Source organism: Galeopterus variegatus, unplaced genomic scaffold (assembly GCF_000696425.1).
Source record: "Galeopterus variegatus unplaced genomic scaffold, G_variegatus-3.0.2 Scaffold868, whole genome shotgun sequence".
Classification (NCBI taxonomy): domain Eukaryota; kingdom Metazoa; phylum Chordata; class Mammalia; order Dermoptera; family Cynocephalidae; genus Galeopterus; species Galeopterus variegatus.
Genome location: NW_007726979.1, coordinates 199,110 through 224,618, shown reverse-complemented (window position 1 = coordinate 224,618; position 25,509 = coordinate 199,110). Strand labels below are relative to the sequence as shown.

Sequence of the window (25,509 nt, the reverse complement as noted above, 5' to 3'; positions counted from 1 at the left end):
AATGTGTCTTAGGAAAGGTGATACATTCCGGCTGCTGGTAGGTTAAGTAAGGCAGACTGTTGTGCACCTGGTGAAAAACCCAGTCAGTCACCTGGGCGTGTTCTTTTCAGCATCTGATGCCAAACACCTGGATGTTTATGCCAGGATGATCGCATGAAATCCTGCAGGAGTGACACAAACAGGCAACCTCAACTCAACTCAAGAAGATTCCAGAACACTGCCCAGGCCAGAGTTTGCCAAATATTCCTGCTAGGTTTGTTCCTGTCCCCTCCTAGATTCAGTGCTGAGGGGCAAGGGACAAAAGAGTGGAGAGTGGCCGCAGCCTGGGTCTCGCACTGCCCACCCTGGCTCAGTGCTCTGTGTCCCACCTTCTTTAGGACTGTGATGTGGCATGTTGCTAAGGGGGCATCTCAGCATCTGCTGCCCAAGCTAAGTGGGTAGCCAGGAGGGGGACGTGGGAGATCTCAGGCTTCCAGGCTGGCGTCTGTACAGAGACTGGCAGTGATTTCTCTTTTAAACTCCTCTCTCTCCCTTTCCTCCGCTTGCCTCTGTCCTAATTGAAGCCATCGCCTCTTAAGTTATACCACTTCCTAAAATAGTGTTCCGATCATGCTGTGTTCTTACTGAAAATTCTTCAGGAGCTCCCCACCGTCAACAGGAGAGAGGCTGAAATCGTTAGGCTGGTGTGTCGGTCAGGGTCCAATTGGGAAAACAAAAACCACTTGGGGTATTTCCACAGAGGGAATTTAGTGTAGGGAACTGTAAGAGGGGCGTGGGAAGACTGAAAAGGCAGAGGGACCACTGAGGCACCCAGAGTTGCAGAAAGCAGCTTCCACCCCAGGAGCCAGAGGGACAAAGGAAAGATAAGCTTGGAGGAGGGGACCCCATAGAGTGGGGGTCCAGGTCTCTGAGGAGGGGACACTGCCCGTCTGGTCTTGGAACTTCAGAGCCCCACACTGTGTGGAGATACTGGAGGCAGGCAGGGTAGAAGGACCAGTGCTGGGCAGTGGTGGCAAAAGCAGCCTTGGGACAGAAGGTCAACCTGTTTGGGCCTCCAGCCTTCCCTTCCCCGTCTAGTGCCCCCTTGGGGCAGAATCTAACAGGGAGCTGTGTGACAAAAGAGAGATGGGGTTTACGGAGAGAGATGGGGTTTCCTCACAGAGCGAAGGAAAGTGGTATGAATCTCAGACATTTGCTTCATAACAGGCACAGCTGGCACTCCACGCTTTCGTGTCTGGCCTCAAACTCCTGGCTACGCCCTGAGCAAACAGGATGTTGCCTCCTGCCAGTCTCAGTTGTTCTGGACACCTCTGTTTCCATATCTTTGCCCTGCATTACCTGTCAGATTCAAGACCTGGTTGAAATGCTGCTTCCCTGATATACTGTCTCATGCCTCCATTCTTAAATCTCTGTTGTTGTTTAGTGTCCAGATGAAATATTTTCATTCCAGAAGTTTGTATGGCTGACCCCACCTAACACAGAAATTGATGGGCTTGGTTCCAGAAACAATGTTAATCACAGGTGCCCAGCACATTGTAGCATCCAGAACTTTCCATGAGTAAATGAATTCAGGCACTTACTGTGCAAGCCAGAGTTGGACAAGAACAGCTTGACCATGGGACTTACCCCTTTAAGAAGAGGCAGGTTTTTCTCTCTCCAACTCACCCCACTTCTCCTACAAGGCAACTGAAACCTGATCTAATCCCTTTGCACACGGGTAATTTATTGGTCTGTTGGGCTTTTCTTGGTGGCAAATTGCATTGTCTTTATTCCTGGGTTCAGGCTCTGCAGCAGCTAGCTCACTGCATTCCTAAGACTCTTTTCTCAGGGTCAATCTTTCACACCCCCTTAGCACATAGCAAAATAAGTTTTATTGGGCTTCTTTGTTATGCAAACAGGGTGGTAATAATCAGGCTATTATTCTAAAAGATTGGGCTCGATTAACAGTTCAAAGGAGGTCTCTGAAAGCTGCTAATGCTGCACTGGCACATAAATATTTTCATCTTGACTGTGTTGGTACAGCTGACGCTCCAAGCTCCCTGCCCTGTCTTTCTGTTTCCGAGAGGCTCTGGGCTACTATTGAAAGGGGAAGAATTAAGTCAGACAAGCTGTGTGGCTGTGATTTCTCTCTGCCATGTCTCAGTCCACGAAGAAGGCAGTCAGGAGCCCACCTCCCCAGAGAGCGACATGTTACCTACGCATCTTTACATACTTAAGTGGGCTGCTGGTGCGAGTACATCCCCCAGCCCCAGGCCCTGGGCACATGGAAGCCCCATGCTTCTGCCAGAAGTGGAGCAGGGCACTGGGGGGAGAAGGGGCGTTGTAAAAAAAAAAAAAAGGCATCAAATCTCTTCAGATGCTTTGAGTGTGGAGTGTGGGAGCCAGAGGACACCAGGAGGAAGATGAGGGGCCCCTGCTCTTGGGAGATTCACAGACAAGTGGAGAAGATGAGAATTGGCAGCCACCTCCTGGAAGACTCCAAGCTGAGCATGCATCCATCGATGTCACAGACGGTCCAGCAAGGCCCACAGAGAGGAGCAGCTGGAGGGCCAGGCCCGGAAGACAACCAAGGGAAGCCAAGGGGCCGTCTTGGATATTTGCAGGGCGGTTGTATGGTAGCCTGCAGACCCCAAGGAGTTCCTTGAGAGGCAGATATGGGTCTACAGCTGGAGCTGTCCAGAGCAGGAGGGGCCAGCCCTGCCTTGGCTGGGTGCTACAGGGAGATTCCCTGCTGTGGGGGCAGCTGCAGGTGGAGACTGATGACTTCTGTTATTACCCTACCCCCACCAGGTTCTAAAATTCATGGCTCACCCTAAAAAGTGAACATTGCCTTTGGTCACAGTGATTGTTGGGGCTCTTGATAAAGTAGATTGCAGAGAAGCAGTGAGTTCTGACCCTAATTGTAGGATTCAGGAGCAAAAGGAATGGTTGCCAGGAGTCCCCACCAATTTCTCCTCACTCTCTTAAGTCTGGGAGCCCACCCTGTGCCCTAGGCATTGCCCAGGCCCCACCCTTTCAGCCAAGTGGCCCTCCTCGTCAGGCTCTGGGACAAGTTCAGAGGCTTCCTGTTGGTAAGTCCTGGCAGGCCCCTGCCTTTGCAGGCCTCAGCATTCTGCTTTTCGTCCCACAAGAGCGAATCCTGAAAGTTAGAGGCCTGGGACAGAACAATGCGTGCAGTGCACATAATGCCTCTTCATGTGCTTCTAAGGAACCGAAATCTCCATGTGGCACTCCGCGTCGTCTGTGAGGTGGAGCCCCAGGTAGCAAGGAGCAAGGGAGGCCCCAGAGTGGCTCCCACCCAAGGACACAGGCAGTGACTGAGATGGAAATGGAGGCTCCGGAAAACTACTTAACTTCTTTTCTTTTTTTTTTTTTTTCCTTTTTGTCTTTTTTCGTGACCGGCAACGGATCGCAACCCTCAGTGTCGCGCCCGTACTGGACCGGGACCGGCAACGGGATCGCAACCCTCGGTGTTGCGCCCACACCTCGCTCAGCCAGTGAGCGGCCAGTCTGTATGTGGGATCCGACCCCTTGGCGGGAGCGCCGCCACACTCCCAAGCGGCGCACTGTAGCAGTGCGCCACCGGGCCGGCCCCAAAACTACTTAACTTCTGACCACGTTCTCTGACCCCCTGGCTCTGCCTATTGGCCGGCTTGGATGCATCAGGAGGTGCTGCAGGGTGGAAGGGGCCACTTTCTCGTCTGCAGAGCTGGCTGGCTTCCTGGAAGTCCCAAGGGTGGATGGCTCACTCTGAAAAGCTGCTTTCCTCTTCCTGCTTGCATGAGTTGCTGTAGGATCTGTTTCAGACTCAAACTCTCCTCTCCTTCCTTTCTTTGGACATTTACATCAGAAAAGTCCAAGGTTTACTGCCTGGAATTAAGGTCTCGTGCTTTTTTAAAAGATACGGCACATAAAAATCAGCCCTTCTGGGATCTCTTTGGCAGGTGACACCACAGCTTTTGCTTTTGATGCTGGGCCAGGTTACATTCAGGTCCCTGACCTCTGGGAGGCCTGCGATTGGTGATTTAGTATAGTGGACACAGGTCAGATGACTCCATGGGTGTCGGGGCCCTACATCTCACAACCCATGGGGACTGTCCAGCCCTGGCATCCCTGAAGCCCCTCCCTGAGGTCCCTGGGGAATGAGGACCTCTTGCACGTCCACGTTAGGCCAGTTGGCCCCAGAATGCTGCACTACTGCCTGGAGAGATGGCTTAGGGGAATAGGCACCCTCGATTCTGCTCCCAGCTTGTCACTGTCAGTGGCCCCTTGCAGGCCATTCCCCTGCCAAGGGCTCCAGCTTCTCCATTCATGATGAGAGTGCTCAGATTTATCTTAAACTCTGAGAATGATTTGCAAGGCTGGCTCAAAGTCTCCTGAGAGTTTGGGGCAGCTGGGGAAACCCAGGAAGTTAGGGTGGGTCAGTTGGTGGCAGCACCTGCTCTTGGTGGGCTGTACACAGGCCTTGCTGCAGGGAGGGCCCAGACTCCATTTGGCACGTGGTCACTGCCCTGAGAAAGGATGGGTCTCTGGCTGCACTGGGAATGTGTGTGGGATGAGAATCCACATCATATTTTTGGGCCTTAGAAGGGGAGCTGGGTCAGTCTCACAGCTGGTGGTGGCAAGTGCACTTTGAAAAGCATAGAAACAGCCGTAAGGCCAGCACCTCTGGGCCCCAGCTCTTCCACGTATGGCTGTGTGACCCAGAGCAACTCCAACCCCTGAGGCCTCTATGTTTGCATCTGTAAAATGAAGATAAAAATTCCTGCCCATCTACTCAGGGTAGTAGTGAGGATCTACAAAGCAATTTATCACCTGCCCAAGCCAGGGAAGTGCAGGGTGTAACTGTTCTCATCACTTCTTTTTTGGAGGTGAGGCCAGGCCCATATGCCTATCCCCCTGCAGCATTCACTCCACTTGCCCTGGGTTCACGTCCTGATGCCGTCAGGTGTACACAGTCCCCTCCCCAGGGACCCCCTAGAGGACAGAGCTTTGTCTTTGTCTTTGTGGCCCTGTAGCGCCTGGGCGCCGCCTGGTGTGGAGCGTGTGCAATCCAGAAGGGAGGAAGGAGGAGGAGGAAGCAGCCTGGGGACCCAGAGCTGCGGTTTGCATCCTGCCTCCATTGGGACACCTGGGAGTGGAGCTAGTGCAAGTCTCAGGGCCTTAGTTTGTCGGTCTGTTCAATGGGGATGATAAGTCCTGGGGCTGTCATGAGGGTTAAAGGAGACACACAATTCCTAGCGCGTGGTGAGTGCTCAGTACACATTTAACTGTTAGTAAAGCATCGGCTTCCCATAAACTACTATTTAACAGAACAACATTAACAACACAGAACTGACTTTCACAGAGCTTCCTTCCTCAGTTTTCTGGGCTTTGCTTGCATCAACACCTCAAGTCCCTTTAACACCCCTGTAGGTAGGTGGCTCAGAGAGGTCCATGAATTTGCCTGTAGTCACACAGCACAGAATGGCAGAGCCAAATTTGACCCCGACCATTGGCCCCACCGCTGCCTCCCAAAGTGAGGTCCTCCTCTTGGGTGAGACTGTCCAAGTGGGCATTGCCCCATGACACAAAATCTGTCACCTGCTGCTTGTTGACACTGAATTCTCCCCAGTTCTCTGTGGGTGGGGACATGGCAAGTGTCTTCGTTTTTCTTTCTCACACAGAACCCGAGGTCTGTCCCTTACTAACAAGGGCAAAGGCAGACTTACTGAAGTCATGCTTCAGGACCCAGGCTTTCTGACTGCGCCATCTCCCAGAAAATGTCTGGGCAGAAGAGGCATTCTGTGGTACCATGGTAACTTCTGGAAGAAAGGGGTTGTGACAGGCAGGAAACGGAGTGCTTTGTGTCGGGAGCAAGGATGAGACTGGGGCGTGGGGGTCTCCCAGCAGAGGGATGAGCGCCTGGTGTGCCACCTCCTTTATCCCCTTCTCCCTGTGAAGGACAAGGGGAGGTCCTAGGCACAGGTCACCTCTGGGTGAGAACAGGTGCTTGCAAGATGGGAAAATGCAGTAGGTGAAATCAACCTGGTCCTTTGGCCTCTGTCCCTGAAAATGTCTTCATCGACACTGGCACCTTTCTGGAGGGGGCTTGGGAGAGCCCAGGAAAGAGGAGAGAAGGGCAAGGCTTTGCCCTCTGTCTTAGCTCAAACTGGCATAACAAAGTACCACAGACTGGGGTCCTAAACAACAGACATTTATCTCCTCACAGTTCTGGAGGCTGGAAGTGGGAGATCAGGGCGCCAGCATAGTCGGCTTCTGGTGCAGGCCCTCTTCCTGGCATGCCGACTGCCACTTCTCGTCATATGCTCACATGGCAGGGAGAGACAGACCGCTCTGGTGTCTCTTCTTTTAAGGGCACGATTGTTATTATGGCGACCCCACCCTCATGACCTCAGCTGAGCCTAATTGCCTCCCGAAGGCCCTGCCTCCGAATATTATCACATTGGGGGTTAAGGGCTTTAACCTACGAATTTTGGGGGGATACAAAATGTCCATAGCACACTCCCTGGTGAAAGTGAAGTGGTGAGTGAGGCGGTGGGGTGAAGCCATCTGGTGCCACTGGGAAGTATGGCCCTCAGACTGATCCCAGGTGGGCTGTGAGGGTGGGGTGGGCCTGTGGGTATAGGTGGTCAGTGGATTGAAGGAGCTGCCCAGAGTAGGGTGTCTAAATCAAGATGAAGGGAGGATGCACTAAGCCCTGAGAGTGCTAGCCTGCCCTTACCCTGGGGAGGCGGGAGGGCCATGCCTGGGCTGGAGCATGCCAGGAGGGGGCAGAGGAGGGGCTGGCTGCTGTCCAGTGCCCTTCCCATTCCCCACCATGACTTCTAACCTCTGGCCTCACAGGGCTTGTGAGCATTGTCCACTTCTGAGGCTTTTGTCAGGCCAGGGGCCCTGTTTGTTGAGTGCCCACTAGGTCCCGGGCACACTGTGGACATCTCAGCAACCCTTTAGGCCAGTGCTATTTCTGCTTTACAGTTCAGAAAACTAAGGTAGAGCCGAGTTCCTACAACTACTAATAGGGGACAGAGTGAGACTTTGAACTTTTCTGCAGTGCCCACTCTGCCCACCACCCCACACACTAGTGTTGCCTCAGACCTCTCCATCCGTTGCCCAGTCCTGGGTGAGAACGTGGAGAACTCTCGGCAGGTGGCTGAGAAGTGGGGTCAGCAGGGCTTCCAGGAAATAGTGGGGCAAGGAGCTCACCCCCTGGTCCTGGAGCCTGCTGAGGGATGGGGGAGGAGAGGGTGGCTCTGGCTCCTGGGTGCAACGGCCCCAGAAGTGACCTCTGTCGCCCCCTGTGGAGGGGAGAGCTGCACCCACTTTGGGGGTGGTCTTGTTCCTATGGGAGGGGGAGGGGAACGGGACATGAGGAAGCTGCATCCCTGCTGTGTTTGCTCCTTGGGGGGCTGTCTCCCTCCCACTGCCCCCTCTGCCTACAGCCCCCTCCTCGTCTGATCCTTCACCACCAGCTCCCTCCCCACCCAGAGGACATGTCCCGTCCACACACTACAGACTGGCCCGGCTCCAGCACAATCTAACTTGGCCCCTTATGACTGTTGAAAAGAAAATGACGTAACTCGACCAGCAACTTGGGTCTCCCTTGGGAGCCTGATAGAAACACAGAACCCCAGGCCCTCTGAGGCTTGCTGGGTCAGATCCCAGGTGACATTTGAGACAGTGACATTTGAGAAGTGCTGCTCTAAACAGTGTGAAGAGCCACATCTGTGGCTGGCAGACCCTACTTGGTGGCCCCAGAGCATGTGAGGGACTCCCTTTGGGACACCTCAGTGGGATTTTAGTCATGAACTCCCAACACAGCACAGAGCTCTGTACTGGGACACTGCCCTGAGCCCAGTTTCCAAGGCTATGGAGGTAGAATTCAAGAACCTGTTGAGTCACTTACTTGGAGAATAGAGCTGCAAATGGGACCAGGAGTGGGACACCTCACACGTCCCACATGTCCTGCCCTGGGCACCAGCCCACCCTGAGGAGGGGCCCCTTGGAAGTAGTTGCTGGAGGCAAGGCCACAGAGAGAGCCCGTGTGGACCACAGGCCTCCCGGCTGACGAGGGCTCCCAGTTTCACAGGAGGGGGTCCCAGGGACAAGCTAAAGCCCGCCCTGGGGGAGGGAATTGTGAACGTGTTCATAGATTGTGTGCTAATGTGCCTCTGCTCTCGGGTCCCAAGGGCTGGATTCGAATCCTGCCTGGCTCCCTCCTCTGAGCACGACCTGGGCAGGAACGTTGGCCTAGTTGAGCCTGGCTTTCCTCCTGAGAGGTGCCACGGGAGGACTGAAGAGGCGAGGCCTGTACTTCCTGCAGTGCCGTGCCGTGCCGTGCCGGGGACAGAGTAAGCTGGCTGGGACTTCACGGTCACTGCTCTCCCAGGTGTGGTTTTGGCAGGGAGCTTTAGGCCAGCACAGCTCCTGCTCAGGTTTCGGTGAGTTCGGTCGTAGAAAGAGTCCTTTTCTCCTTTGGTCATGGTAAGGGCTGGAGGTGGACCCAAGCCTGGGTGCGACCACCAATGAGCACAAGGCCTGTGTCCCTTTTGAGTGATTTCCTCTGCTATCCATATCTTTATAATTCTGAAAAAGCAGAATTGCAGGTCAGCACACCCTGCTGCCGGAACAGGCATGTGCAGAGGCCGCTGGACTGGAAGATAAAGGGTTGGTGGCCACCCCGGCCAGTTCCCATGTGCCTGTCCCTCCAAAGTGCTTGTTCTGCACGGCACTCCTCCCCCCGCACACCCCTACCTTACGTCCACCACAAGGGCTTGCCTGGGGGGCTGCCTTCTGCCACAAAGGCCATGCTAGCATCTCACAGCCCACAGGCAGGTTGGGGCATTGGGGATCTTCTACAGGTTGGGGAACCTTCTAGCTGCCTTGTGAGGGAGACCCACCCCCCAGGAGCATGCCTCTGTGGGAGGGAGTCTCTCGTGCTCCCCACATATCTGCCACGGCTCCCCTTCACAGCGGCACCACCTGACTTACCTAACCTGATTCAATACGTAACTTCTCAAATTAAAAGGAAAAATGTTCGCCCAGATACCACCTGAAACGACCAGTGTTACAAATACAGGTCAGAATTGGGGTGGATGCAAGGTTACCACTCAGTTACTTCCCAGATGGCTTTCTCAAGCAGGATTAGAGAGGGATGAAACTACAGAGACCAAGAGGGAAATCAGGTCCTCTGTGACTAGGGCCAATATAATCATAACCAGACCAGCCAGCACTCATTGAGCTTTGGCTCTGCTCAGATGCCATTCTGAGTCTTTAACATTTTCAACCACCTCACATGGTAGGATTGTTATCCCATTTTCCAGATGAGTATAATGAGGCACAGACAAGTAATTTGCACACGGTCACACAGTTGGCAGAGCTTTCCATCCCTGTTTCCACAGCCACCTCCCCGTGCAAGATCCTCAAGTGCAACTCTGAGTTCTGGAGCGCCACGTCGGGCAGCCACGCCCTGGCCGCGGACGACGCCCCCGAGTTCTGCGCCGCCCTGCGCACCTACGCCCTGTGCACGCGGCGGACCGCCCGCACCTGCCGGGGCGACCTGGCCTACCACTCGGCCGTCCATGGCATAGAGGACCTCATGAGCCAGCACAACTGTTCCAAGGATGGCCCCACCTCACAGCCGCGTCTGCGCACGCTCCCGCCGGCGGGGGACAGCCAGGAGCGCTCGGACAGCCCTGAGATCTGCCACTACGAGAAGAGCTTCCACAAGCACTCGGCCGCCCCCAACTACACGCACTGCGGCCTCTTCGGGGACCCGCACCTCAGGACTTTCACAGACCGCTTCCAGACCTGCAAGGTGCAGGGTGCCTGGCCGCTCATCGACAATAATTACCTGAACGTGCAGGTCACCAACACACCTGTGCTGCCGGGGTCGGCAGCCACGGCCACCAGCAAGGTAAGGGGGTGGGGGACGCTGCAGGGCACAGTCCTGCCCTTTGTCTCTTTGCCCTGCGTGGACACTGAGGGCCAGAGAGGTCCTCGGGTGTCTGGGAATGGGGGAAGATGAAAAAGAGTGGGGACTCAGAGCACCCCCAGGGCCACACTCCTGGCCTCTCTCCTCCCACCAGCCCTGCCCAGGTGCTGTAGCTCCATTTAACTGATCAGGAGCCCAAGGCTCCTGGGGGCACAGTGACCTCCCCACCTGAAATGCATTCAGCTTGGAACACTGAGCTAGGATTTGACTCAGCCTGTGACTCCAGAGCCCACGTGTTCTCACCTGCCACACGAGGCCACTGAGGGCTGCTCCTTTCCTGACCCAAGGAGGCCTCGATGTCTGGTCTGTAGGACTCAAGTCCTGCTCACAAAGCCACAGCCACAGCCAGCCACAGACGCGGCCTGTGGCCCAGGCAGGGGGCACTCTCCTCCAACCCAGATTCTCCCTCCCATGACCTCATATTCACACTCAGCCAGAAGGTGAGACCTCAAGGTCAGGAGTTGGGCTGGTGGGCTGTCAGAGTCCCAGTTGAGGACGCCTCTGCCATCCTCAGTGCCAGCCTCTGTGCGCTCCTGTCCTGCCTGCCAGGGCCCTCTAGGGCTTCTGGGCTGGCAAAGCAGCAGTGGGTCTGTTTTCCTAGGAAGAGCGTGTTGGAAGCAGCGTGTCGGGCAGTGCCAGGCAGGCCCACAAGGGCGTTTCTGTTCCTTCTCCCCTCCACGCCCCAGAGGACAGCAAGATGACCTGGCAGCCAGGAAAATGCTCGATCCTGCCACTTCCCTCTGCTCCGGTGGCCCTTGGCTGCCCCCAGGGTGCCTTCTTCTGTGCTCTCCTGCTGGTAGCAAACAAGCCAGTCTTCACCCCTATGGATGCCCTAACGGGTTCTCAGCACCAGGTCGTGATACCTAATGGGCAGACTTGCAGCCAGCACGCTCTCTGCCCTGTCCCCTCCTGCCCTCTGCAGATTCGGGGGGTGCCCACATCAAGGACACAGCTGCCTTCCCTGCGGCCCCTTCACTTACCCACCATCTCCCTCCCTAGAGCCAAGATAAATGATCGCTGGGAGCCTGAGGCTTCAGCTTCTAAATCCAGTGACAGACATACTGCGGGAGGGGACCCGGCCACCCTGTCCTGGAGGCTCCTGAGGCTGGCAGGGGCACACGGACGTCTGCGGGTATGAGAGGGACTGCTTCTCCTGAGCCAAAGTGGTGTAAGCACCCAGTGTGACAATAGCCAAGCTGCAGACTTGGGAGGAATTGGTGTTTGTGGTCAGGGAAGCTGGGCTGTTGCCCCCATTGGTGGAGTGATGCGGGGGAGCAGGGCCTTCAGCAGCATGCTGTTGGGGCAGCTGGGGCAGCGTGCCGGGGCTTAGCACACCTGGACACCATCCTCAGCTCTCAGCCGAGGCACACTGGGACCTTGAGCACAGCAGTGCTGTCCACAAACCAGATGGATAATCATTCATTCATTCATTCTTGCGTTTCGTTCATTTACTTGACCCACATTTCCCAAATCCCTCTTCCTCATCCAGGCTCGATTCTGGGCACTGTAGACAGCAGGGCTGCCTGAGCAGGGACAGGAGAACCTCCCTTCCTGTCCAGGTGTGGAGGTTTCCAGGAGGATCGGGGACTATGCAGCAGAGCATGACCAGCCCAGCCCCTCTCCGCTGTGACCGAGGGCCACCTTTGATCTCAGCAGGCTGAGAGCTCAGTGGCCCCGTCAGCCAGGCTCTGGTGAGGCCAGACAGTGACAGCATCAATGTCTGTGGTCAAGCCAGTCTCAGAACCCAGGCCAGACTGGGGGCCTCATGGTTCCTGGGTGAGAAACATCGGTGGCTGGTTCCAGGCGCCCTTGGCCTGCCCTGCCTGTTCTTTTAGGCCTGCGTTACTCAGGTGTGTTTTGCTTGCTCGCTCGCTTGTAGATTCAGCAAAACATTTCCCAGATGCTTCTTTTGTGCCTGCTTCTGAGCTAAGTGCTGCCCTCCTCCCGGCAGCTCCCAGGCTCGTGGAGAACAAAGATACAAAGCGGTCTTGGGGTGTCAGGATGCTGAAGAACTTTGGGGGCCCCACTCTGCCCCAAGCACTGGGGACGGCCTTCCTCAGAGCTTACCACAAAGGGTCGGGAAGTCCCCAGAGGGAAGAGACAGGAGGAGTCCACATGGGGGGCCAGCAGAGTGGGGAAAGCAGCCTAGTGCCTCGAGGGACACAAGGGACACCAAGGGGCTTTTACCCCTGGATGATGGGACCTCTGGGCTTTTGTAAACCCCCCCCATCCCCAGCCCTTGGGGCCTGCCAGAGTCTTCTGCCCACTGGAACCCGTTCCCCTTGTACCTCCCTCAGTTGGCTGGACTTCCTCTGCCTACCTGCACCCCTGCCCTCCATGTCCCCTCCCCTGGCTTCCCAGAGCATGTCCCGCTCCTGCCTGGCCCTTGCCCTGACCTTGCAGCCTTGCAGCCAAGAGTGGAAGCTCCGGATGCAAAAGGCCTGGTCCCAAGCACCCAGGCTCGTCCCCTCCCTGAGCCATGGTGCCTTGCTTGGGGCCCTTTGCTCATTCCCTGTGTTCCTGGCATTATCCAGCCTGGCCCAATCCCTGCTCTCACGGGCCATCAAGATCTTGTGTTTTCCAGTCCTCCTGCTCTGTCTCCTTCTTCCCAGCTGTGCTGGTAGCACCCATTTTACAGGCAAAGAAACTGAGTCTCAGGGAGGACGGGAGCTTGGTTCTCGCTGCCTTCTCCCTAGCACTTATGAGTCTGTCACACTGCATCATTCATCCGTTTGGTCTGTGACCCCCAAGAGCACAGGCTCTGGAATTGTTTTGCCTCCCCAGCCCCTGGTGCTGGGCCTGGCACACAATTGGTGCTTCATAAGCAGTTGTTCATGCAGCCCAGCTCTGCCCCATGCCCTGCGCCGTGGAGAAGGCCAAGGGCCCCATTGGCAAGGGGGTGGCAAAGGCAGGCGCGGCAGCCACACCCGTGGCCATGTTGGCGGTGAGCCACCCGGCTTTCGACAGGCCCCCTTCATGCTGTTACTTGTGGTTGAGTCCCTGGCACAGGAGCCAGCCAGAGTCAAGCAGCCTGTCAGCCTTCCAGGAGGCTGTCTCCGCGAGAGGTGGCGGTTAGCGCGAAACCAGCCTTTCCTGTTCCAGGGAGACTGATGGCACTTGGAAAGCAGGACACCCCCTACACACGTGTCCCTCATCCCCCCCCCTCCAGTGGCAGGACCACCCACTGCCTGGACCACCCTGGTTGGCCCACCTCCGGCCCTCCCGCAGGTGGCCTTCACACCACAGAGGGAGGGAGAGGAGAAAGGAGGAGGGGGTCAAGCACATGAAGGTGCCATTTTTGTAGGTCAGGGATGGGAGGGTAGCGGCAGCTGCCTGCAGGAGGGTGGGGCTGTGGCCACCTTTGACAGCCAAGAGCAAACCAGAAGTGCATTGCTGGGACCTCAGGAGAGGGAAGGGGAAAATCGAGTCCCATGCTCAAGGAGCTGTGCAGGTCGGGGCCTCTGCAGCCTTGGTTTCGAGCACCAGCCTGGTCCATACAGACAAGCAGTGTGCCCTCGCCCGGGCTACTCAGCCTTCACACACAACAGGCCCAGTGCTGAGGGCCCGGAAACGAACAGGGGCCCGTGAAAAGGCTTTCATTTAAAGTCAGAAGAAAAACATTAATATGATCCAGCCCAGACTATTAGTTTTTATACCAGTGCAGTCACAAAACAGGATTTACAATATTTTCATGAAGGAAGGGGTTCACAAAGATCTAAGTGACTACAGCCCTGAAAGTCCTACGATACCTGCCCCTTGCTGAGTTCCTCCCACCCTCATCTTTCTAAGTAACAGGGTGAGGAGGGAGGATTTTTCTTGGAAACCCTGGCCCGGGTCTTCTCTGTGCTCTCCTGAGGGTCTCAGGCCCCCCTGGCTGCCAGGACTCCCCACCTAATCGAGAGCGGTGACAACACAGAGCGAGCAATACCTCCAGCCGCTCTCACTACCCCATTGGCTTGCTCAACCTAGAATATTCTGCAGCCCTGAGGCCCCTTTCCAGTCCTCAGGCCTCCTAGCACCTGTCCCTGAGGCTATGGTGCTGGGTTAGCCCACCCCAGGCTGAGGCCACTCTCTGCTTGACCCTCAACCTCTTGGGTTCTGGAGAACAGGGCTGTTCCTGGCAGTATTTCCAGCCACCCCAGCATTTTACAGCCAGACATACTCACTGGCCTGTGGCCCCGCCCCAGACCCCACCCTTGGCATTTTCCAAGACTCTCCTGCCTGACCTGAGGCCCTTGCACTGCTCTCCTTCCCTTCCCCCTTCAGGGTGACTTGTTTCCTCTGGTTTCCAGCACCTCTGGGGCCCTCCTCATACACCTGCTGTCAGGCCAGAAGTCCCTTAGCACTTTGCAGGCTTGCTCCCTGGGCCTTCAGCCTGCAGGCCCTTTTTCTCCCAGGTGGGGAGGGAATGATCGTTGACCTACAGAGGGGTTGGGGAGAGAGGACAAGGCCTGGGGATGGTGGCTGGGCCTGGGAGGGGGCAATGCGAGTGTTGGGGATGGCGCTTCAGCAAGGATCCCAAAAGGCCTGGGTGCCCTTGCCCCCATGACCCGCGTCCCTCCGTGGCTGGGAGTCCAGGTTCCAGCTGCCCTTGGTCCAGGAGTACAGTGGCTTTAGAGGCACCCAGAGCTCCCCAGGGTAAAACAGCTGGCATTAGGAGCAGGAGTAGAAGAGGGGGTGGTTGGTTCTCTCCTAGTTCCACACGTGTCTCCAACCCATACATTCTCCCCAGTTAGGACTGTGGAGGAACGAGCAGCCAGACACCTCACCCAGGCTTTTGGAGGAAATCATGCTCACTCCCCATGGGCTGCTTGTCTCCTAGGGCTTGTGGCCAAAAGGGCCCAGGGCCTGGAAACCCGGAGACTAATCCCAGATCTGACCCTTGTTGGCTGTGCGGCTTTAGGCAGGTCACTGCACCTCTCCAGGCCTGCATTTACTCATCTGTAAAATTGGGGGTAATGTCGCCCCCCTTCGCAGAGCCTGGCACACCCCATGCAGCATGTGCACCTTAGTCTGTGGTTCTCAGGAGGACAATTGCTGGTGCCACTCAGCCATCCCTTCTCCAGCAGTTCATCCCAGCCCCTCACCCCCAGCTGCAGGCTCCGGCCCTGGGGAGGGCTGTGCGTTCAACCTGGAGCCTTCGTCTTTTTGCTGACCAGCACCTTCCTCCTTTCCCTCTTCCTCCTGACCTCCTCCTCCAGGGCCCAGCTTGTGACCCCGTGCAGCAAGCAGCCTTGGGACAACAGCCTCCTCTCACCCCTGCCCGCTTGCATGGCGTTTGCCTGCTCGTTCTTTTTTGAGCGTCAGTTTCTTCCTTCCCACCTGCTGTCGTGTTCAGTACTCTTTCAGGGATTGTGCTGCGCGTCGCACTGGCAGCGTGCAAGCTGATGTTGGTTGTAGACCGTAATCATCTCCTATTGCTGCTGTAGCAAATTACCACAAACTAAGTGGTTTAAACCAACACAAGTTTATTCTCTTATAATTCTGGAGTGCAGACATCCAAAATAAGTCTCGTGGGGCTAAAACCAAGGCCATTAACAGGGCTGGTTCTTCTTGAGGCTCCAGGGGTCTCTTCCAGTGGCTGCTGCACCCCTTGGCTTGTGACCACATCACTCCAGTCTCTGCCTCTGTGGTCACTTCGCCTTCTCCTTCTGTCTCTGTAGTCAAGTCTCCCTCTGCCTCCACTTTATGAAGACACTTGTGATTCCATGTAGTGCCCACCCAGGTAATCAGGGTAATTTTGTCATCACATATCCTTAACGTAATCACATCTGCAAAGTCCCTTTTGATATACAAATTGTCACTCACAGGTTACGGGGAATAGAGCTTGATATTTTTGAGAGCTATTACTCAACCTACCACAGTGGACTAATGACCTTTTGTCTTTATTTAGCGATGCTTTTATTTTTATGGTTCACCTTTCTGTATAATAAATGAGCTGCTTTTCTATTTAAGGTGGCGACCTAAAATTTTTCTGAGTAATTTTTTTTAGGTAAAAAGGGAAAGTTGTTTTAAAGAAACATATTAAGGCAAGACCAACCAGGGGAAGGGAGGGTCTGGGGCATCCTGGAGCTCCTCTCAGTCCAGAGCGTCCTAAGTGAGGGCTGGGCCTTCTCTCTCCACACCTAACCCGCTGTCCTCCGCCCCCTTGTCCGGCAGCTCACCATCATCTTCAAGAACTTCCAGGAGTGTGTGGACCAGAAGGTGTACCAGGCAGAGACGGATGAGCTCCCTGCTGCTTTTGCTGATGGATCCAAGAATGGTGGGGACAAGCACGGGGCCAACAGCCTGAAGATCACCGAAAAAGTGTCGGGCCAGCACGTGGAGATCCAGGCCAAGTACATCGGCACCACCATCGTCGTGCGCCAGGTGGGCCGCTACCTGACCTTCGCAGTCCGCATGCCCGAGGAGGTGGTCAATGCCGTGGAGGACCGGGACAGCCAGGGCCTCTACCTCTGCCTGCGGGGCTGCCCCCTCAACCAGCAGATCGACTTCCAGGCCTTCCGTGCCAACGCTGAGGGCCCCGGCACCCGCAGGCCACCGGCGGCCGGCCCCGCACCTGCAGCTCCCGAGAGCTTCCCGTACGAGACGGCCGTGGCCAAGTGTAAGGAGAAGCTGCCCGTGGAGGACCTGTACTACCAAGCCTGCATCTTTGACCTCCTCACCACGGGCGACGTGAACTTCACGCTGGCCGCCTACTATGCCTTGGAGGACGTCAAGATGCTGCACTCCAACAAGGACAAACTGCACCTGTACGAGAGGACTCGGGAGCTGCCGGGCAGGGCGGCTGCTGCAGGGCTGCCCCCAGCCCCCCAGCCCCTGCTCAGCACCCTCATCCTGCTCCTCGCCCTGCTCCCTGTGTTCTGGTAGACAGCTGCCATGTGGGACGCAGAGGGGGAGCGAGCTCTGTCCCCGAGCCTGCAGCGTCTCTGTCTGAGGCCTGGGAATGCAGATCGGCTGGCGCGTCCCCTGTGGCCCAGCCACCTCTGCAGCACTCAAGAGCAGGGGCAGCCCCGACGTGTCTCCAACCCATACATTCTCCCCAGTTAGGACTGTGGAGGAACGAGCAGCCAGACACCTCACCCAGGCTTTTGGAGGAAATCATGCTCACTCCCCATGGGCTGCTTGTCACCTAGGGCTTGTGGCCAAAAGGGCCCAGGGCCTGGAAACCCGGAGACTAATCCCAGATCTGACCCTTGTTGGCTGTGCGGCTTTAGGCAGGTCACTGCACCTCTCCAGGCCTGCATTTACTCATCTGTAAAATTGGGGGTAATGTCGCCCCCCTTCGCAGAGCCTGGCACACCCCATGCAGCATGTGCACCTTAGTCTGTGGTTCTCAGGAGGACAATTGCTGGTGCCACTCAGCCATCCCTTCTCCAGCAGTTCATCCCAGCCCCTCACCCCCAGCTGCAGGCTCCGGCCCTGGGGAGGGCTGTGCGTTCAACCTGGAGCCTTCGTCTTTTTGCTGACCAGCACCTTCCTCCTTTCCCTCTTCCTCCTGACCTCCTCCTCCAGGGCCCAGCTTGTGACCCCGTGCAGCAAGCAGCCTTGGGACAACAGCCTCCTCTCACCCCTGCCCGCTTGCATGGCGTTTGCCTGCTCGTTCTTTTTTGAGCGTCAGTTTCTTCCTTCCCACCTGCTGTCGTGTTCAGTACTCTTTCAGGGATTGTGCTGCGCGTCGCACTGGCAGCGTGCAAGCTGATGTTGGTTGTAGACCGTAATCATCTCCTATTGCTGCTGTAGCAAATTACCACAAACTAAGTGGTTTAAACCAACACAAGTTTATTCTCTTATAATTCTGGAGTGCAGACATCCAAAATAAGTCTCGTGGGGCTCCCCTTCCAATGCACTGAAACAGGCCTGGCTGCTACATGCTAATTCGTGGGGCCGCCTGTGCTCACCGCACACACACACACTCTTACACGAGCACACTCGCACGCACTCAGCCAGCGGGACTCCCGGCCAGGCCGATGAATGAATGGGGCTGAGACACCCTTGGAGCTTGAGTCCCAGGCAGGGTCTCCTTCACGGCAGGACACTCTCAGGGCTCTGCGTGGCATCTACAGCAAGCTGATGGAACCCTTTGGTCAATAGGTTGTACCCTCCTGGTGCCTTCCCCTGTGCAGCAAGCGCATTTGGAGGGACGTACACACATGCGTTCACAAGTGTCGTGAATGCATATGGCAGATGCGGCAGTTTAGTAACCCCAGCCCTTTCTCTAAAATTACTTTTCCTCACAGTGAGCTGTCTTGGGGGCTTGACAGGTCCAAGTTTCCTAGCTTGGTGACACGGGGACAGTCCCTGTGCAGCAAGCGCATTTGGAGGCGCATACACACATGCGTTCACAAGTGTCGTGAATGCATATGGCAGATGCGGCAGTTTAGTAACCCCAGCCCTTTCTCTAAAATTACTTTTCCTCCTTACAGTGAGCTGTCTTGGGGGCTTGACAGGTCCAAGTTTCCTAGCTTGGTGACACGGGGACAGTCATGGAAACATGACCACGTGGTAGAGGGGCATGACATGTCCTCTGGGACAAGGTTGGGCAGGCTGGCCTGAGAGTCAGGGTGACTTCATCTCAGCCACCGTTGACAGTCTGGGAGCCCCACATGTGGGATTGTCGCTGCTGCTCTCCCGGCTGGTCCCCCTCACAGACTGCTGAGTGCAGGCACTGCAGAGGGGCCACTGTCCACCTCAGGGTCACTGCTGGCTGTCATCACATTTCATCCCTAAAAACCACCCAGTGAGTCAGGAACCAATTCAAGCCCATTTTACAGATGATGAAACGGAGACTTCGATCAACTGATTTGCCTAGGGTTCTTTAGCAAGGGTACATGTATGTCTGTTTTGCCCTGAAGTCCCTGCCCTTGGCACTAAATTCTATGAGGCAGAATAGCAGCACAGGTAAGCCAGGCCATATCCTGGCTTCTCCACTTTCCCAGCTGTGTCGCCTTGGGCAAGTCACTGAACTGCTCTGGGCCTCTCTTCCTTTCTATGGGAAATGGGGAGAACCTACTGAATGATAGGGTTGTTTGGAGATTCGGTGCATTCATTCCTGTGAATTAGGAGAGGGCCTGGCACACAGTGATTGTCCATTGTTGGTGTCAGTGTTGTCATCCCAAAGCAAGAGAGATTGGGTGGGCAGACGGGAGAGAGCCACCTAGACCCTGGAAGCTTGGGAGGAGGTGAACTAAAAGGCTAGCATGGGAAGGAATCCGAAGAGTGAGCATTTACAACAATCCAAGGCAGAACAGAAAAGCCAAAAATAGGAGGGGAGAATTTTCTAGAGCCCTGCTTGGAGTCAGGCTTGGGAAGAAGGAGCCAGACTGGAATGCACACATCTTACCTAATTGCTGAACGGTCAGTAAGGATGGGCCTCTTGCCCTTGGTGGTAAGAGGGATGAAACAGCTCAGGGGCAGGCACCACTGAGGTAGGGACAGATTACTGAGAAGCCAGGACACACAGAAGGGAAAAAAGCTTGTTCATCAGATGAAAATGTTACATGGCCCTTGCCAGAAAATATTCTTGGTTTGGAATTTTTTCAGGACCCTAAATTTAACCAGCTGGAATCCTTATCCAAGCACTGTGCTACTAGTCGCCCTCATGAACATGGAAATTTGCATTTCATCATGAATATGGAACACAGCATCTTGCACTAAATGATCCTGAGAAGCAGCTTTGTCTTGCATCGCAGGCTCGGTTTGGAGCAGAGACTCCTCGCTGCCCGCCAGCTGAGGCCGGTGGGGGGAGGTGAGTGCATCAGCACGTGGAGGCTGGAGGCACCTCTGCCCACCCGTCCCAGCTCACCCGTCTGTGGCAAGAACTCAAGTTTCTGGTTTGGCAAAGCAGAATTTGTAAGGACAGCAAAGGCTGTCAATTGAATGCGAGTCCTTTATGATGGATGAAGGGGGCACATTGTGGGATGAAATGGTTACCAAAATGCTTGGCTGAGACCTGTTAGGGCCAGGCACGAGTGGAGGTCGTCAGAGGGTGCCAGAGAGCAGCGTGGAACAGAGGGTGACATTTGGGCTCAGGCTGCAGGCAGACTTGGCATCCAAACTGGCTCTTCCTGTCGCTAGCTGTGTGGTCTCCCTTGGATTTTTTGAGCCTTAGATTCCTGATGTGTAAAATGGAATTATGAATACCTACCTCCCAAGGTCATTATGGAAATCCAGTGAGCTAAGGCTCATAAATTGCCTCGCACACAGCCCTGGCACGGCATAAAGAGGCCGCCAAAAATGGCGGTCACCTCCCTTTGCAATTGTGTGTATCATTTACTCATTTGATAGCTACACTGTATGTACCTGGCACTGTGCTGGGGGACTACAACAGTGACCCAGACAGATTGCCTTTCACTCCTGTTGGGGAGGCAAGTGGATAAACAAGTAACCTACAGCTGCTGTACAGAGCAGTGACTGGGGACCGTCAGGGGCTACTGCACAAGGCCAGTCTGAAGCAGGACAGTGGCAGAGATGGTACAAAATGATGGGCTTTGGGATTTAATATGAAAGGAGAGGTTGAGGGGAGACCACAGTGTCGTCTCCAGCAGTGAGATCTGAGCACCTGGGCAAACAGCGGTGCCATTTGCTGACTGAGAAGATCACAGGAGGATCAGGTTTGGGATGCTCAAATCAAAATTTTACTTAGGGGCATGGTAGCACAAGCAGCTACATTGTTTTGAATTTTTTAATTTAAATAATGTAAATGTCCCAGAGCAAATTTTAGAGGAGGGCAGTGCGCATAGAATAAACTTCCAAAATAAAGGGAAGAGTGTTATTTATAGCCAAACAAGCCATTTGCAAAGCCATGGTGGGTAGGAAGACTGGCAGGGCCACAGCTTGGGGCAGTCCCGGGCCGTTCACTTGGAAAACGACAGCTGGGCTCACGAAGGTCGGGCTTAACAGCTGATGTCAAATTATGTGTGGTCTAAAGTTTGATCCTGACGGAGAACATGATGCTAACCTTTAAAAAAGAAAGTTGTAAGAACAGCAGGGACACTGGGGGAGAATTATCAAGTCCCCACAGAGAGCAGATGATGTGGTGGAGCTTCCGGAACATTCCGATTCAGTTCATGGCCTTGCCACTGGCTTGGGGAGTGACCTGGAAACTTAGTTTCCTTCCCTGCAAAACGCAGATGGTGGTTCTACCACAGCGGTGCTTGGAAAGACTGATGCGGGAGGGGATAAGAAAGAATACAGGAAGGAAGACCAGGCGACCCACAGACGCCCACCACATGTGGCTCCTCCTCCACTCCCACCCCGCCTCATCCCTCCATGTCCCGCCAAATGCTCAGAGCCAGCCTCCATGGGGCAGCTCAGACATGCCAGGCTGTTCCCTGCCCCCATTCAAAGCCTAGGCAGGCTCTCTCAGAGGGGCTTGGTGAACAGAGTGAACCTGGGTGGTCCTCAAGTCAAGGCTGAGGACTGGACCACCAGGGACCAGGTCTGCCAAGTCAGGGTGCCTCTCCCCAGGGTAGAGCAGGACAACCCCAGCCACCGCCTCCTGGAGTGGACACATCCTTCTCTTTGTTTGCTAATGACTGGGGACTAATCCCTTACGGCAAGTGCCCAAGGGTGTTGATAGCATTAATCTAACGCAAGGAGTCTTTCCTCCCTCCTTTCCTTCCATGCACAAACATGCACGGGTCATCCCAATGTGGCTGGTGAGGTCTAGATTTGGGGACACATTTGTTTACAGCAAATATTTAATGAGGCCCTATGATGATCAGGCACTGGGCTGGATGTTGGGGACGCAGCCATAGTCACGGGAGATGGACGTGCCCATCCTCATAGGACTCACCTCTAGTGAGTAGAGGTAGAGATGGTACCATAAGTGGGTTACCTTTGTGGTGCCCACACTGGCCTCTCCTTCAGCAGGGTTGGGGGGGATGCGAAGTGGCAGAGGGGAGGGACACCCTGGTCCTTGTGCATGCGCACTGGTTCTCTGAACTTGACCTTGAGCCATGTGCTTCATCAGCCTCATTGTCCTCAGCTACACGCGGATAGCGGGGAGAGTTCATGAGAAAATACCAGTGCAGAAAAAGGCAGAGACCTTCAGAGCCAGGTGGAGCTGGGCTGGAATCTGAGTTCTAACAGAGATTCTGTCCTGGACTGAACTCCACTCAGGCTCCCCTCAACTTTTCAAGTGGGCCTCGACTTTTGTACATTCGTTTTTATCTCTGCATTATCCAATTTTAGCAAGAATCCTGCTAAATTAGTTTTGCTAGCATCCCCCGCCCTCCAAATCTGATTGGCCACCACCCCAGGTGATGTCTGGTCACCCTGGACTACCTTTAGCAAGAATTCTCTTTGGTCAGTTTAGCCAGAATCCCCCCTCCCTGATGATTCCTCTTAGTAATTTTCCATCGACTGACCCCCACCCTGCTCTGTGGCTGTCCTTTAGCAAGAATTCTCTTTGGTCAGTTTAGCCAGAATCCCCTCTCCCTGATGATTCCTCTTAGTAATTTTCCATCGACTGACCCCCACCCTGCTCTGTGGCTGTGTATTCCCACCTGCCCATGCTGTATTCAGAGTTGAGCCCAGACTCTCTCCCCCACTGCAAGACCCCATTGCAGTGGTCCCTGCAGCTATCAGGTGGTCCCCTAAATGAAGTCTTCCCTATGTCTTTATCACGTGTCATGAATAATTTTTTCTTTTCCACCACTTCCCAGCTGTGTGGTCTTATGCAAGGATCCTAACAGTTCAGGATCCTCAACTGAAAAATAGGGATAAATCCTGCCTCATGTGATTATCACGAGGACTAACTAAATGAAAAAAAAATCTAATAAAGCAACAGGCCTAAGCCTGACACTCAATAACCCTTGATAGATGGATGGTGGCTCCTGCTCACAGGCCCATCCATAGGCTGCTTCATTTACGCACAAGTCTAGGTCATGACCAGCTCAGGGTTCCCAAACATTCGTGATACACAGACCCTGTCTAGGGATCAATAGTTCTTCAGGCCCTCCAGGGCTGATTTGAGTTAATTTCATTATTCATGGGGCTAGGTATAAGCTCTTTGTAATTATTGTTCCTTTCACCTATAAAATCAAGACACATTTACTAAATCAAGCCTAAATTAAACTACAAAATCATTAAAACTCAATGAACAGCAGTAATTTAAAGTGATGGATGATGTTTTGCAGACACCAAGCAGGCCCTCTTGAAGCAAGGAAGAAGGGATTCCAGGGCCCAGGTCCTCTGGAGCTCAGCCGCCTGCCACAAGTCCATTCCTTCTGCTGTCCACTCTTAGGCCCTGTGAAACCTATCAGCTCATGTCCCCCAGTCCACCCTTTGACACCAGTACAACCCTAAAGCACTGGGTCCCTTACTTCCTTTCTCCCTTCCAAATGCACCAGGATTTGCTTAAGTTGATTTTTAGAAACATGTTCATTAACATGAAAACAAAAACTTTTAAAATTCCTCCAGAGACTTCTGAGAACTATCACCCCCACTACACATTTGTAGCCCTGAGTTTGGGAAGGACTGAACTAGTGTGTGTCGGTTGGGAGTGAGTGTCTCTGACTGGTATTCACACCCACTGTCAGATCTGAGCTCAAGAGTGACGGGGGACAGGGTTCAGAGGAGGAGATGAGGGCCTGTGGTTGGGACTTGGGGCCCATGGGAGCCCAGAGCAATGTGGGGAGAGGTGGCCCCAAAAGGAGCCTGAGGGGGCCCCACAGAGGCTTCATTTCTAGACTCTCTGGGGGCAGGGAGAGCTGAGGTGTGGGCTGGACCTCAGGACAGATCACCAGGTGTTGGCCAGGCATTACTGGGACAGGCAGCCTTGAGTATTCAGCCACAGTAGTGATAGTTCACCCTCCACGGTGCTAGGCACATGCCAGGCTCTGTTCTCCCAGCAGGGATGTGACACGGTTTTCCCAGGTTACAGGTGCAGACTTCGAGGCCCTGGGCCAGGTCACACCAGTGAGGGATGCAGCCTGACTTAGAGGTGAACTGACTCTCCAGAGCCCATGCTCTCAGCCCAGCTGCTGCGAGGGCCCTGGGTCTCCTTGCTGGGCCTCGACTCTCCACTCTGCCACTGCCACCCCAGAACTTTCTACTCCTTACCTGCTCCCCTGGGCCAGAGCCTGGGCAGCAGGAGCTACAAGCCCAAGTGCCCCCGCACAATCATTCCAAGCACTAGAATATTGAAATAATACCAGGATGGTTAGCAAATTGCCCTTATTTACTGTTTGCCAAAGCCCCTAAATCCCCATCACCATTCCAGCTCAGTTTCCTGAAGGTCCCTGGCCCTTCCCACAACCCGGCAGATAAACAGTTAACTCCAGGAGCAGCAAAGAATCTTTAGGAAGCTGCTCTAAGCTGGAACTGGCTACTTGCTGCTTTAAATAATATTCCCATAATGCCCCCCGCCCACCGCACCCAGAAGCCTGGGAGTAGAGACCTGAACTCTGGGGGAGCCCCCATCCTGCTCAGTCCCCAGGAAAGCAGAGAAAGTAGCAACCCCTCTATCCCCACACCCCCTCTCTGGACACCTCATAAGAGAGGGCTCCAAGCCCAGCAGATGCCCCCAAGGCCACTGTCCAACCAGGGACCAGGACACATAAGGACCATGAAGAATGAGCCTAATAGACCTGGCATTAGGCATTCACCTGTGAACACCTCCCCAGCACTCCATGAGCTGGAGGCAGGAGTCAGGAGTCAGAGCTAGAGATGAACATGATCCGGTCCCTGGAGCCCCCATCAGGTGGGGACACCAGAGTCTCCAGGGGCTCTGATGATGTCTGTGGGCCATACAGGGAAGGGGCCCACAGGAATTGGGATGGGAACGGCAGGGCCAGAGAAGCCATTCAGAAGAAATCAGGCTAGAACTGATGGTTGAAGACACACAGGCATTCAGCAGGCAGATGGGGGTGATGGAGGAAGGAAAAGAGACTCTTCCTACAGTCAGCCTCAGATACCTGGGGCTGCAAGAGCAGTCCAGGCTAGCTATAGTCAGGGGGTTCAAGAGGGAGACGGAAGATTAGAGCGGCCAGCAGGGGCAGGTCGCAGAGGGCCTCGGATCCAAACCAGAAAGTTTGGGGGGGTAAGGTGAGGGTCACTGGGAGCAGCAGAGTGACACCAGGGGTCTTGTGGCTCAGAGCGGTGCCTCCGGCTGCCACACAAAGGTGACAGTGAGGAGAACCTGGACCAGCGAGCAGGACCTGTCCATCCCTTTGCAGCAGCTGGCAAGAGGGTGGAGGCGGGGTTTGCTCACAGAGGCCAGTGAGGCCACCTCTCCCTGCAGCCTCCTCCCCGTCCCATCACACTTCCTGCAAGGACAAGGTGGCACCTTATCTCCTGGGGTGTGCAGAGGGCTCTGTCACGGGCTCTGCAGCCAAGGGGGGCGGCCCAGCAGAGCAGGTAAATGACCGCGGAGCCCTCCCCTGGGACCGGGCAGGCTGTTTGTGGATACCTGCTGCCCTCTGCAGGATGATTCTAGAACCACATTCACTCAGAGGCCCTCAGTCTCAGCTTCAGACAGGAGGAGGTGATCTCAAAACGACGCAGGGCCC

The 25,509-nt window shown here is 55.0% G+C and overlaps 1 protein-coding gene across 1 annotated transcript in view; it reads left to right on the top strand.

Annotated features, from left to right (window-relative positions):
- Positions 1–17,003, top strand: part of RGMA (repulsive guidance molecule family member a) — a 41,530-nt gene extending 24,527 nt beyond the window's left edge. The window contains exons 3-4 of the mRNA XM_008573042.1: positions 9,402–9,916; positions 16,154–17,003. Coding sequence (XP_008571264.1) covers positions 9,402–9,916; positions 16,154–16,864 — 1,226 coding nt within the window. The 3' untranslated portion in view covers positions 16,865–17,003. The remainder of the gene's footprint in view (positions 1–9,401; positions 9,917–16,153) is intronic.
- Positions 17,004–25,509: the final 8,506 nt, after the last annotated feature.